The sequence below is a fragment of the Thecamonas trahens genome (assembly GCF_000142905.1).
Source record: "Thecamonas trahens ATCC 50062 unplaced genomic scaffold supercont1.49, whole genome shotgun sequence".
NCBI classification, from domain to species: domain Eukaryota; order Apusomonadida; family Apusomonadidae; genus Thecamonas; species Thecamonas trahens.
This window is the reverse complement of record NW_013657631.1, coordinates 29,918-44,316: the sequence shown is the minus strand read 5'-3', so window position 1 is coordinate 44,316 and position 14,399 is coordinate 29,918. Positions and strand designations below refer to the sequence as shown.

The window sequence follows — 14,399 nt, the reverse complement described above, 5'->3', positions numbered from 1 at the left end:
TCCCCGGCATTCCCTTCTCCCCCTCAGCATACCCTCGACGACCACAACCAAGATCGCGATCACGATCACGATCACGATCACGATCATCCCCCCCTCCCCTCCCCTCCCGCATTCCCTTCTCCCCTCAGCATACCCTCGACGACCACAACCAAGATCGCGATCACGATCACGATCACGATCACGATCACCACCACGATCACGATTACAATCATGATCATCCCCTCCCCCCTCCCCCTCCCCCTCCCCGCATTCCCTTCTCCCCCTCAGCATACCCTCGACGACCACAACCAAGATCGCGATCACGATCACGATCACGATCACGATCACCACCACGATCACGATCACGATCACGATCATCCCCCCCTCCCCTCCCCTCCCGCATTCCCTTCTCCCCCTCAGCATACCCTCGACGACCACAACCAAGATCGCGATCACGATCACGATCACGATCACGATCACGATCGCGATCACCACACACGCAACACCACCCCCCCCCCCAACCCCCCCCCCCCCCCCCAACCCCCCCACCACACCACTCCACCCACCCTCACGCCAGGGCAGGCGCACACGACAACCAGGAACGAATGCTTGAGGATGCATCTGGGACTGCCCCTGTGTCATGGTTTGTGTGGACGGGAGTGCTTGGAGTACTCATGGTGTACTTTGTCTTCTTCTCCACCCGTGTGCTCGCCAAACTGGCGGCGAGCATCATCTCTACCTTTCTTCTGCCAAAGGATGAATCCATTTCCATCGGCTCGCTCAACATTGCGCTCTTTGGCGGACGTATCATTTTGAGAAAAGTCCGCTACGTGACTCGAGATGCTTCGTTTAACTTTGTCGATGCGTATATCACTTTGAGATGGTGGTCAGAAGATGCTACAAGTGCTGTAGAGTATACTCGTGACGATGCTTATCGCTCTTGTCGCTTTCGTATCAACATCTCAGGCCTGGAGATCTTATGTACAATTGGGCCTCGCGATACGATGCCATCGAAGAGATCCTCCGCAAACGCGAAGCTGCTACTGCTGCTGCTTCTGCAGCTACTGCTGACCATGGGCCGAGAGCCAGCTCGAGATCGTTCGTCTCGGACGATGCAGACGACAGCAGCTGCTCCACAGGCAAAGGCGGCTCGCGGAGCTCGACACACACCGCCTCTGCCGCTGGCGCGGCCACTCTTGGCGGGGCTGGTGCCGACGGCTACGTTGCGCCCGGCGGCAATCAGATCCCCACCCTCTTTCGCCTCTTTCCCATGCTCGGCGTCAAAGTCCGCAAAGGCGCACTCTACGTCGGAAATCCGCAGCTGCCCAACGTTGCCCTTTTGCACTGGCACAAGGCCACCGGAGTACTCACCGCCGAGCGTGCCCGGTCGCCGCTCGATTACTACAAGTCGATCTCGCACTTTAAGCTCGTCCGCGCTGCGCTCAAGCTCGTCCCCAACCTCGACTACACCCCGCCATCAGACATGGGAAGCGCCAAGACACCTGCTGCCCGTTCGCGCGTCTCGCGCATCCTTCCGCGTGGCTTCATCCAGCGCAACATCCGCAATCTGCGTGAGTTTGTTGGCGACGTCAAGTTTGCCTTTCTCCGCGAAGACGAAGCCTTTTTTGACGACGACCTCGCCGTCTCGTCCGAGTATTCGGACGACGACGCGTGGGGAAACTTTATCCACTCGCGGTTCAACCCGTTCAAGCGCTCCCGCGCCGACGGCGCCCCGACATCTGGTCCGCCGCCCGGAGGCCTCGCCGTCGACGTCTCGTGTGCAGACTCGCTGGCCGGCCCCGACGCCAAGCCCGTCGCAGACTCGGGCGATGAGCCGCACCCGCGTCCTCCCGCCCCGCGCGTCCGCCGCGGCCACGCCCGTCGGCACTCGCGATCGGCCTCCCGCTCGGAGCAGGACTACGGCCAGCTGGTCTCGCCCGCAAACTACGGCCTCGGCGGCACTGCCATCGGCCTTTCTGCCGCATCGACTCCGGCGTCGTCGCGCCCCGCCGCCCGCGCCCACGCCCGCATGCGCTCGCGCCTCACGCGCAACCGCTCGTCACGCTCGATCGATCGCGCCTCGTCGACCGCCCCGCTCCAGCCCGGGCCGACAGGCTCCTCCACGGTGCCGGACGCCGGTGTCCAAGCTCAGTCGGATAAGTTGCTCTTCCCAGACTCGGCGTGCTACCTCGACTCGGAAGAGTACGGCCGCGTGGACACCATCCTTTCTTGCTCCTCGGTCACCCTCACTTACTTTGCCGACGTCGTCGGCACGGTTCCGCCATCCCCCTCGCCCGACGACCTCGGCCCGCAGTGGGGCATGGATCTCATCTTTGCCGACCTTGTCGTTGCCTACGGTCCCTTTGCCGAGCGCCAGCGCGCCCTCATGCTCGCCTACTTTATGCCCTTCCCCTACGAGGACTGGGAGGTGTGGCCCATCGTGCCCGGCACCGACCGCTACCCACCCGACTTTACCACCCTCGTCAAGTTCTCCAACGAGGCCACACTCCGCATCCCATTTCGTCATGCGCTCGCGCCACCCGGTGCTCCGTTGCCACCGTTCGCCGCCCGCCGCGTCGGCTCGCTCGACATTGTCTTTGCCCACGCCCCACCGGAGCACGCATCCGCCCCTCCGCTCGGCTCCGCCGCCATGTCCACCCACAAGCAGGCGCTCCTCCGCCCGGGCTCCTCGTTATTCTTCAACATGCCCATGCTCATCCTCGACAACGCAGGCTATACCATGACGTACGAGCTCAACCTCTTTGACGTCCGCGTCGCCACTTCGCTCAATGGAGCGCCGCTCCTCACAGCTCCGGCCATCTCGCTCTCGGTCGAGGGCATTTACCCCCTGCCCTGGAACGGCGAACAGCTCTGGTCGCTCTACCTCTCCGCCACCTCGCCGTCCATCTTTTACCTTGCCCAGCACTCGACCTTTTTCGGCGAGCTCGGTGCAGACTTTGGTGCCGGCGAGCCATACGACCTTGCCCACTACGTGCCGTACGTGTGGAACTACGACGTGCGCTTCACAGACTTTCGCCTCTACACCAACGTCAACGAGAAGAACATCATCGACGTGCCCAACGATCTCGCCTCCAACGCGCACTACGTCTTCTCCGGCCCGCGCCTCGACCTCACGGTCGCCACCCCCTACCTCGAGTACGAGCCGCCGTTCACCATTATGACCTTTGGTTGCACCGCGCCTTCGCTCTCGCTCTCGCTCCTCCTCCAGTCGGACAACACCATCCGCGCCTCCATCCTCGACTCGGCCCGCACTTTGCAAAGCTCACAGACTTTCGTCTCGACGGCTCGTCGCGGACCCATACCAGTGTCATCCCAGGCGCCCTCGACTCATTTCATGTCGATCTCCATGCCTCGTCACTCGATGCCCTTGGCTATGGCTTCTTTCTCCGCTACCTCGGCTTTCTCTCGGACAATTACTTTGGCTACTCGACCGTCTTTCGCTCCACCAACGAGTACACTGCCACGCTCGGCCAGCCTGAGGCAACGGGAGCTGGGGATCACGCGCCGCCGCCGCCGCCCGCCGCCGCCGCCGCCCCCGTCGCTGCACACTCGCGCGCCGCGTCGACCGTTTCGGGCGCCTCGCTCCCGCCATACTATGACGAAGAGCGTGCTCTCTTTGGACCAGACAGACTCCTTGCAGCCGAAAACGCCTCGAGCGATGTGCCACCGCCGGCCGCCAATGCCCGCGAGCTGCACGTAGTCGTCAACTTTAAGGACATCAAGATCGCGCTCCCGCAGTACCTGTACTCTTCCAAGGCCGCGCCGTCGATTACCGTCACCGAGTGCATCCTCGACGTCCGCATCATGCCGGCCTATCTCGATATGTTTGTCGAGATCTCGCCGGTCCGTCTCCGCGTCCCCACCCCCGCGGGCGTCACCGTTAGCGAGCCGCAGCCTTCTGCGGGCTCGACGCGCGGGCTCGCGTCAAAGCCCAAGGCGACGGCCGAAACCACTGAGGCTTCACCGTTTGCTGGCTACACCTTTGGCGGCCGCCCGCTCAGCGCCCGCTCCGACGGCGGGCCGCCGCCTCCATCCGTACCGACCCCGTCTGCTGGGCCCACCCGCGACGCCACTTTGGGAGAGCTTCACAAGTACGGTGCTGTCGCCATCGGTGGCCTCCACATCCACACCCACATTCTCTACGGCCCGGCACCAGCCGCACTCACCTACGGCCACGCCGTCCAGGCCAAGGTCGGCCCCATTTCGGGCGAGCTGGTCCCAGCGCACGTCTCGGCCGTTGCCGCCTCGCTGGCCCAGGTCACCTTTCATCTCACCGACCGCGAGAACGCGCTCGCGCCCGAGAACACCATCCGCCTGCCGCCGCCACTCTCGCTCTTTAACGTCTCGGTCGGCAAAGTCCGTCTCGCTGTTTGGTGCGAGGGCTCGGTCACCGAGCTTGTTGCCCCCGCTGGTCTCAAGCTCTGGGGTGACTCGCTCGTCAACCCCATTTACGAGACAAAGACCTGCATCAATGTCGAGCGCCTTGAGCTGGCCTCGTTTGTCAAGTCGCGCTCGACTCCCGACAACGCTTCGCCCACCTTTACCCAAGTCGCCTCGCTTGATACTGCCCTTCACTTTTCGCTCTACTCGATCACCGACAACTGGAAGCTTGCCCGTGACGCCCAGCTCGCACATCTCTTTGCCCAGGACGCCGCCACTGCGCGACTTGTCTTTCTCTACGACGACCCGCTGTTTGAGGCCTACCGCCGTGCAGTTTTCCCCAACGCAGGCACCGCCCTCGACTCGCTCTTTGTTGCCGAGGACTACACCAAGGTCGACTTTACCCCAGGCCTCTACGAATCGTTCAATACGGCCGCGTCGTTCCACGCCCAGCGCACTCCGGCCGCTGCTGCGTCTGCTGCCGCCACTGTCAGCGGTCCCGAAGTCTCTTCTCGCACCGATGTCGGCGACTCATCGTTTGTCTCGGAGCACTACTACGAGTACTCGTCCAACGCTTCGTTTGCGGCGTACGGCACACATGATGGCGGCGGCGACTTTGAAGTCACTGCTCCGCTTCATCTCACCTCCTCGGCTTCCTCATTGTCCGAAGCCCAGGAAGCGGTTGAGTCCGAGTCCGAGTCGGCCTCCACTACACGACTCGCGTCGTCCACGCCGCGCGGCGGCGCGTCTGCCTCCTCGGCCTCCTCGCTCTCTTCGTCGTGGTTCTCTGACCGTCCACCACCGCTCGGCCCGGCCACAAGCTCGACCGACTCGTGGGAGTCGGCGACGCGAAGCTCGGCCTTGCGTGACAATGACGGCGCAGTCTCAGACTTTGACTCGGACAGTGACGAGGAGGCTGGAGGCTCAAGTGCTGGCGTTCAAGGCCAGCCGCAGACCCACGCCCGGGTCCCGCCCATTTGGGTTCCGCCGCCTAGGGGCTCGCGCGTGGCACGCGACCACGAGCCGGCGGCTGGTGTCCGTCCGCGCGAGTTTGTCCTTGATCTACGGCGGCGGCAGCTCGTGCCGCGTGGCGAGAAGCGGCGAAAGCGCCGGGCGCGGCCTGCACTCAAGTCGTCGTTTGCCTCGCTCTACTTTCTCGCTGGAGCCTCGAGCACGGCACGCGAGCTGTACGGTCCCAACTTTTGGAAGTTTGCCTCGCTCAAGGCCGACGGCTTGTTCCCGGGCTCGAGCCCACCGGAGCCGATGCGGCCAGCGGCCGACTCGGCTCATGGCGACTCGGAGGAGTGGTCTTGCTCCGACTCCAAACACGCCTCCCCCGCGGCTCGTTGGGCCCGGGCCAAGGCGCAGCGGGTGGTCTCCACCGCCGTTGTCGACTTTCTCTCCGAGCTCAGCGTCTTTGTCACGCCTGCCTTTGTCCAGGTTTTGGAAGAGATTTCCGAAGCGCTGCACCCATCGCAGCCTGCGCTCGACACCCTGTTTGATGACATCCAGCTCTCGCGCACGCTCTCGCTAGTCCGCAACGTTGCCGCCCAAACGCAGGTCTGCCTCGCCTGCGCCTCGCTCCACGTCGAGTGCATCATGGGCATGACGCTGATTGTGCCGGAGCGGGCGCCCGGCCCGCGCCCGACGCTTCCGCTCCCGGTCGAGCCACTGACCGAGCGCGAGGCCGAGTATGTGAGCCATTTGGTAGTGACCAACACTGTAGCCATGGGCTCGGTCGAGCAGCATCTGCACGGCGCCCAGTTTGAGCCTGTCCTGGTCGCCGGCTCGAAGGCGCTCTTAACCGCTGCCACCCATATCGAGTACCAGGACCAGCACTTTGGCTCGGCTGAGGTGGCGTGCCTCATGGGGGGGATGGGCCTGCATGTCCACGCTCGCGACGCGAGCTCGCTGGCCACATCGGGCATTGCCTCGGAGCTGCTGCTCTTCCCTCGACGGGCCCTGTTTCCGGTGGTCTTTGCCCTCGAGGTCGACCGCGTTCACGTCGAGGGCTCGCACGCCGCACACGCTGCGCCGCCGGCCACTGGCGCCTGGGTCGGCGAGCTCGGTGGCATCGGTATTGCCGGCGTCGAGGAGGCACCGATGGTCCTCAACTCGCTGATCGCAATCTGGACCACGTTTCTCTCTCAGCTCGGCCTGTCGCTGTCAGAGCACGCATCGCTCCGCAAGCGGCAGCTCCAGGTCTGCATGCGCGAGTTGGCCGCGGCGTCGATGATGGGCATTGACCCCGCCCGGGTCATGTCGCCGTCGGTCTCGCGTGCGCGTGCGCGATCGCGAGCCTGGCACGGCCGCAGCGGGAGCGTCGGTCTTCATCCCGACGATCCACGTGGCATGAGCCGGAGCCGGAGCCGCGCCGAGAGCCGCGGAGCCGCGCAGGCCGACACGCTCCGCGGCGCGCGCACCTTTGAGCACGACGCCGGCTGGAAGCTGGTCTACTACATGCGCCGGGCCTACCGCAAGCTCAACTCGCGGAGGCGGCGGTTGCTACAGACCCAGATCGAGGCTCGTGCCACGGCTGGCGGCCAGGCCCAGGATACCGAGGCGCTATTCTGGGAGACCATGGAGATTCTCTCGGTCTGGTGCGAGAACAAGAGCATTGACGAGCAGGCGCTCGCTTACTCGCCGCTCATCCTCAACATCTTTGAGCGGCTTCCCAAGTTTGCTTCACTCGTCGATTCGACGATCGACATCTCGTTTGCGCTCAAGGCTCTTCGCCTCGCCGTCCTCCACTCAAGAGGAACCGAGTCGCAGATCAAGTGCTCCGACCTGACCGGCGCCGGCGTGGCAAGCTACGCCAAGTCCAACGAGGTTGATCCACTGGCGGTAGGCTCCGACAGCGTGCCGCAACTTGAGCTTGGCCTCCGCTACGTCCTCCGTGTCGGGCAGGTTAATGGCTCAGCCCTACCGGCCATCCTCCGCTTTGCGCACTTTGCCGGCCTCCAGCAGAGCGTCATTGCTCACGACGCGCTCTTACTCCGCGCGTCGGCGCGGCAGCCCGGTACCAAGGTGCTGAACATGATCGAGGCGCCGACGCTGACCTCGCCCAGCGCGGCCGGCGGCGTGGTTGTCGATGGTGGGTCGAGCGCCGAGGGCGACGGTGGGTCCAACTCTGACGGCGGCGACGGCGGGCGTGCCCGTGGCGGCGACCCGTTGCGGTCGGTCACCTTTGCTGACGAGCGACAGCCGGTTGGTGAGAGTGGTGGTCGCCACATACGCCGGTGGTCCAAGAGTGGGCCGGACAAGTCGTTTCTTTCGGGTGAGTTGCTCTCGCGAAGCCACGGCGATATCATCGGCTTGCAGACTGGGAGAACAAGCAAGTCGGGCGACGTCGATTTGGAAGACGCGCGGCGGCGGCGGCGGAAGCGCAAGAGCAGCCACAAGCACTCCAAGTCGAGCGGCTCGGTCCTCAAGTCAGTGATCAAGCGGAAGCGTATGGCGGCTGCGACACTTGACCCGGCCGGATCCCAAGGGCGCAAGACCCGCGGCCTGTTTGAGGCCATGGAGACGCTTGATCGGCGCGCGTCGATACCGTCGATGCCGTCGATGCCATCACTGACGGTTGTGGACGAGGCCGAGGCGGAGGAGGAGCAGGAGGAGCAGGAGGAGCAGGAGAATGACCAAGCTGCGAGCCTCCAACCCAAGGTGACTCTGACGGTTACAGTGACCGCGAGTTTTGAGCGGGTCTCTTTGCAAGCGACGACCCGCGAGGCCGGCAACATGCAGCTCGAGCTGGCTAATGCGCAAGTGAGCACGACTCAGTTTGGATGCGACGGGTCGCGGGCGCCGCACGCGGCAGCCGACGCAGCCGAGCGTGCGTTTGGCAAGAGCGTGGCCAGCGCTGCGCTGCTTAACTCGCTGCAGGTCCGGTTCGACGAGCTCGCGGCGGTTGCGCTTGAGCCCGATGTTCAGCGGCCAATCATGCGGATCACGCTCCGTGGTGCGATGGTCGACTCGTCGACGTGGCGGATCGACTCGGACAAGGCGAGTGGCGAGGCTGTGCTGTACAAGTCATCGACTGTGGTGGCATGGGACGGGTCGCAGCTGATCACGACGCAGGCGCCGTCCAAGCTTGTCGAGTTTCTGCAGACATGGCAAGGCGCGTTCAAGGCGTCCGGTCGGCGGCGTGGCGACGGCGGCTCGGTCTCGGGCTCGGTGACCGGCTCGTACGGGACCGGCCGACGATCGGGCTCGACCGTGCCCGGGCGACTGGATCTGCACCGACTGGAGAAGCTTCAGGGGAGGTTCCTCATGGAGTCTGCGGTTGTGTCCGAGGTTGCGCTGCTGTTGGATGTGCGCGACAACATGGCTGTCTTTGAGCTCCTCCCCTCCGTCTCGTCGCAGTACTCGATCTCGCGGCTCTCGGTGCGGGTAGCGCAGGACCTCAACGGCGACCTCGCGTTTTCGTTCCACGTTTTCCCGCACGCGATCACGTTTATCACTGAGCTCGCTGGCAACGAGAACGAGAGCGGCGGCGAGGGCAGTGGTGACCGTGGGAGCGCCGACCCGGTTCTCGACCGTGACGAGCGGCTTCAGTCACAGCTGGCCGGCGGCGGCGGATCGCGCGCCCACGCGCGGTTTGCGCTGCCACCGATCCGCGGCATGGGCTCGCTTCACAATGAGTATATAGGTGAGGAGACCGAGGACGGGAGCATCGACGACGGCGGGGTCCCGCATGGCATGCTCGAGTCGTTTCTCACCTCATTGGTGGTGGTGGACTACGTGGAAAACACCATCTCGCCGTCGATGCTCAATCACCTGCTGTTTCTGCAGCGAACGCTGACGCATGAGGTCAACGAAGTGCTTGGCGCGTATCTAGGCATGGGCTCTGAGGAGTCGACGCTCGGTTCTACACGGCGCGGATCACGGGCGTCGTCGAGCGCCGGTGCATTCCACTACAAGGTCGATCTTCTACTGGAGGGCTTCCGTATTGTGGCCACGTCTGTGGAGCAGCCCGACGTGGTGCTGGTGGTACAGAACGGGGTGCTGGACGTCAAGCTCCGTGATCGGGTGGTGCCTGGCTCACTAGAAGAGGTGTTTGCGGCGTGGCAGGTCCGGCTGCAGGGTCTCACGGTCGTACTCACCGCCAAGAGCGCGCTGGCACCAGCAGAGCAGATTGCCAAGCTGTACCGACCGACGACCAAAAGTCCCGGTTTGCGAGCGCGGCTAGCGCGGCGCTGGCGTACGCACGCAGGAAGCGGACGCGGCGCAAGAAGCGGCGGCGACAGAACAACAGTGGCGGGAGCGGGATGCCCGACGACGACGACGATGGCCTGGAGTTTGGTAAGATCGCGACAAACATTGTGGTGCGCAATTTTGACGACGCCGCAAGCGGAAACCAGGGCTCCAGCACGACTTCAGAGATCTGGGTGTCTGTGGACACGACCCGGGCAGTGCTTCGCCCGGTTGCGGTGCGAAAGGCCGGGGCGTTGGCGAGCGAGTATCAGGCGGCGTACGAGGCGTACAACGTGCAGCGTGCGGCGATGGACGCAGCTCTACAGGACCAGCACCTCGAGGCACTCAAGTACAAGTCGCAGCAGGCATTTGCCGAGAACGAGCTTGTCCTCTCCAACGCCGCGGTCCATATTTCTGTCATTGACTCGGTCTTCCGGGTTCCGCTCATCCGGGCCGACGAAGTCGACGAAGACGACGAGCTCGCGCCGCAGGGATCGCCAGCGCCGTCAGTCTTTGAGTCGCTCCTGCCCGAGACCAAGGGTGCGCCCGAGGCGACGCCGCTGGTGCGGCTGAGCGTGGCGTCTGTGCGAGTGACCGCTAACTCACAGACGCTGCTCGACAAGGTGGAGGAGCAAGGAGGCGGGACTGGGACTGGTTTTCAGTTTGGCTCGCTTGACAAGATGCTCGGCTCGCTGCTTGTGGAGCGCGTGGAGGCGTTTGTGTTTGACTCTGTGGCGGCCGAGGAGCCGGCAGCGTGCTTCAACAAGGCGGTTGCGCGAATGGTATCGGCCAACTGGTACGTGGTACGAAAGTCGTCACAGAACCGCGGGCAGGGATGGATCAACGCAGCAGCGACTGGCCCGTGGATCGACGCCACGCCTGCAGTGGTCAACCATGTGGCCCGGCTCTCGGAACTGTGGTCTCTCGAGGCCGATGCTGAAGACAGCGGGCTGGATCATGCGGCCGGCCTGGGCGGCGCGACGCCTGCGGCGCGGGCACGAACCGAGGCGGCGACTCGCAAGATCATCGAGGGAACCGAGCAGGTGCGTAGCCGGATAGCCGGAACCTCGCTGGGCACGTCGACGGTGGACTCGGGAAGCGGGCGTGTGCGCGAGCCGCCGCAGCCGGCTGATCTGGTGTTCGAAGTCAAGGCGTCGGTGACCGAGGGACTTGTCCGGCTTCACCCGAGCCGCGGAGCGCTGGGCAGTGGCTCGGCCAACACGCCGGGGACTGCCGGTCCGGGCTGGGACGAGACCGGGGCGCAGCTCATCACGCTCCCACCACTGGAGACGCTCGCGCGGTACTCTGTCGACCACAACAGCGTGAAGCGTGCGCGGCCAGACGGGATGGGCCGGTACGTGGTGGCATGGAAGCCGCACGCGGCGGTGGCGGCCAAGATTGACATTAAGAGGTCGAACGTGGTACTCACGCCGCGGCTCGCGACGTTTTTGGCCGAGATGTCTGACCGGGCGCCGTCTGTGGCGGCCAGGGCAGCCTCCGCGGACGAGGACAAGGACGTGCAAGACGTGAGGCGAAGCGAGGGTATGGCGACCGAGATCACTCTCCTGGTCCATTGCGAGCCGCGTTCGGTGACGCTCAACTGCGGGCCTGCGGCGGATGTGGTGTGCAAGCTCGAGTTTGCTGAGCTCGACGTACTGACGACGGTGCTGAGCGCACGCGGACAGGGCGAGGGCGAGGGCGGGAGCGAGGCGGATGCTCGGCGGCGGCGAAAGCGGCGGCGGCGGCGGAGGAGGCGGCGGAAGCAGAGACAGAAGAAGAGAGCCACGGGCCACCCGCGGATCAAGGTGCGTGTGCCCAAGCCGAGCCGAGACGGCAGCGGATTTGGCTACGAGTACGAGTACGAGGACGAGCGCGAGCTGGGACTCGGGATCGAGCTCTCGTCGGTGGCGATGAGCGGGAGCGGGAGCCTGGAGCTGAGTTCGGACGACGAGTACTCGCTCGGCGGCCTGAGCGGAAGCAGCGGTTACGAGCTCGGCGAGAGTGACAGCGCAAGCAGCGGGAGCGAGGACCAGAGCGAGGGCGAGCCCGCAACGATGGTGGTCTCTACGGCGGTCAAGTGCAAGTTTGTCTCTATGCAGATCCGACACGTGTACGGATCAGAAGACTGCGTCCGGTTCCGGCTCGACGCATTGTCGGGCAACGAGGGCCGATTCTACGGCTTCCGCACCGAGGACGGCGGAGCCATGTTTATGCGGGTTGTTGACGTGGCCAACGTTCTTCTTGACGTCAACGGCAAGAACCTCGAAGAGGCCGTAGCCTTTGGCGAGAGCTGGTCGGCCGGCTGGCGTGCAGGGTTACTGGCAGCGAGCGAGGGCGGGCGAGAGGCGGCCGACGCCCGAGACGGTACTCCGGCGGCGGTGGCTGCTGCCGCCACAAGGAGCAGCGCGCCGTCGTGGTCCAGCGTGGTGCGGATCCGCGAGTGGTACACATCTGTGGACCTTGGGTCGCGGGTGGGGCGTGTCCAGGTGACGTTGCAGTCGACGATGCTCGAGACCGAGGTCTCCGGGCTTGTGGCTGGGCTCGCAACGCGACTGCCATCTACACTTGCGCTGTCTGTGGAGCGGTGCGTGATGGCGGCCAACAACACAATCGAGTCTGGCCAGCTGTCAGGGCGGGTGCGCGCCGGCGGCATGCAGGTCAAGGTTCAGCGCGAGTACCGCGCGCCTGGCGGAGCGCAGGGCGTCGAAGTGCCTACTGAGCTCAAGGTGGTGCATGTGCAGGGGGCAGCGGTGCGTCAGGTCGATGCGGACCTCTGGTTCAACACGGAGCGAATGATCAAGTGCGAGATGCGTGCGACGTATGTGCACGGGCGCGACCGGCTGGTGGACACGCTCGATGCATTGCCGCACATTCTCTCGCAGCCGGCAGCAGCCGACTTTAGGTCCGGCGGCTATGTGTACGTCGACGTGAGCGTGCTGTGCAAGGGCCTAACGCTGTACGCATCGCCCGAGACCGGGCGGTCGGTGGCAACCATTGCCGGTGCGGTGGGCTCGCTGGTGGCGGACGCGCTGGCGTCGGGCCGGCGTGTCCGCGGCGCAAGTGGCGACGGCCGCGGCGGGAGCGGTGGCGTGGCCTTCTCACTTGATCCAAAGCAGGCGACGGGCTCTGCGGGCGGGCTCGGGCGGAACGAGAGCGCGAGCGGGATTGGAGTAGGCGGGGTGGATCCGAAGCCAGCGGACAAGCACGGGATTGGATCGCTACATGTTGTGGTGCAGCGTGCCAACGTGTTTCTTTTGGCTACGACTGCCTCCGCGACCACCAGTGGCTCCGAATCCAAGCACAGTCGATCCAAGCGCAGCTTGTACAGCCGCGAGTCGCCGGATCGTACAAGCGGCTGCTTGTGGTGTATGTGCGCAAGGGCGAGGTTGCGATGCAGTACGCGGCGTCGCGGAGCAAGTCTGTGTCGGCCAAGACGCTACTCTCATCGGCATCGACACAGCCTGTCTTCCGCATTCCAACAGCCCACATCGAGATGGACACGGACCAGGCGCCCGAAGGCGGTGTGGTGTGGTACGACTTTGACTCGCGGTTCCCCAGTGGGCCGATTTCCGTGGCCACCTCGCGCGCGGTGTACAAGCACCTGATGAACATTGTGCGCAACTTTAGCGGGTCGGCCGAGGCGCGCGGCGATGGCGGCTCCGACGACGAGTCTTCGGATGGCGACGAGTGGTCGTCCGCGGACGAGTTTGGCTCGCGGACCGGGAGCAAGCGAAAGCAGCAGCGGCGGCGACGCTCACGGCGCGGGCGGAGCGGGTCCCACGGCCGCGGATCGGACGACGACGACGAGGCTGCATTCTTTGCGGCGTCAGACGAGGGCTTTGGCCTCTCCAGCTCAGATGGCGAAGGCGAGGCTGCAACCGCTTCTGCTGCTGTCGGGAGCAACGGGCGTTCCGGGTCCGCGAGCGGTTCCACTTCCACCCGCAAGTCTCTGCGATGGGCAACGTGACGGCGCACATGGCGTCTGCACCCAACATCTCGTTCATTCTTTCACTCATCGGAGTCGGTGGCGTGGACACCATTCCGTCAGCCATCTTTGGCTCTGTGGGCGAGCCGCTTGGCGCCGCCCTTGACCAGACGGCTGAGCTCTCAGCGCAGGCGCGGCGAGTGAGGTTCGGCGAGTGATTTAAATCAAGCTCGAGTGCTATTTCGGCGGTGATGATGTAGCAGCAGCAGTTGCTGTTGTGGCGGTAGTAGTGGATGCGCCAGGCAGCTCGATGTGGTCGTCTTCTGCAGCCGTCGTGTACAGGATCGTGTTGGCGATGGCGACAGAGGCGGTCGAGATCGGGCCTGTTTTCGGGTTCTTGGTAGCAAGATGTCTGCGAACGGTGATGACGACGGCGTCTGCGAAGCTCATCCAGACTGTGATGGAGCGGAGATAGCCAATCTCGTCGTCATCCACAAAGCCAACAAGGGCCACCTTTCGAGAGTGCCGCTGCGCCTCGGTGCTCATGACGGCGGCCAGAGGCTCTGCGGCACCCGGAAGGACGACGTAGTGAGGAAGAGTGTTGTTGAGCGAGAACCAGACCTTGTCGTCGATGGAGACCAGCCTGAGATTGATGGGACCGGATGATCGTGCGTTGGCCATGGAAGTCGAGGGGTCATCGCTCGTACTCTGCAGCAGGATTCGATTGCACTCGGCAGGAATGATGACAGCTGACTTGTCGTCAGCCTCGAGCGAGAAAGTCACACCGACGTTGTAGTGGATTTTCGGCGCAAACTTGCGCGGGTCGTGAACCTTTGTGGTCTTTTTTGACGGCTGTGGGGTGTTGCTGGCGGTCATGGTATCACAAGAAGAGGGGGAGGGA

The 14,399-nt window shown here is 64.4% G+C and overlaps 1 protein-coding gene across 1 annotated transcript; it reads left to right on the top strand.

Annotated features, from left to right (window-relative positions):
- Window positions 1-653: 653 nt before the first annotated feature.
- On the top strand, window positions 654-13,716 carry AMSG_08849 (uncharacterized protein; the record flags this gene model as incomplete). Its single annotated transcript, XM_013898941.1, has 6 exons — window positions 654-844; window positions 946-3,287; window positions 3,317-9,524; window positions 9,569-12,818; window positions 12,857-13,465; window positions 13,498-13,716. 6 exons carry the CDS (start codon window positions 654-656, stop codon window positions 13,714-13,716), a joined length of 12,819 nt encoding a protein of 4,272 aa, XP_013754395.1.
- Window positions 13,717-14,399: the final 683 nt, after the last annotated feature.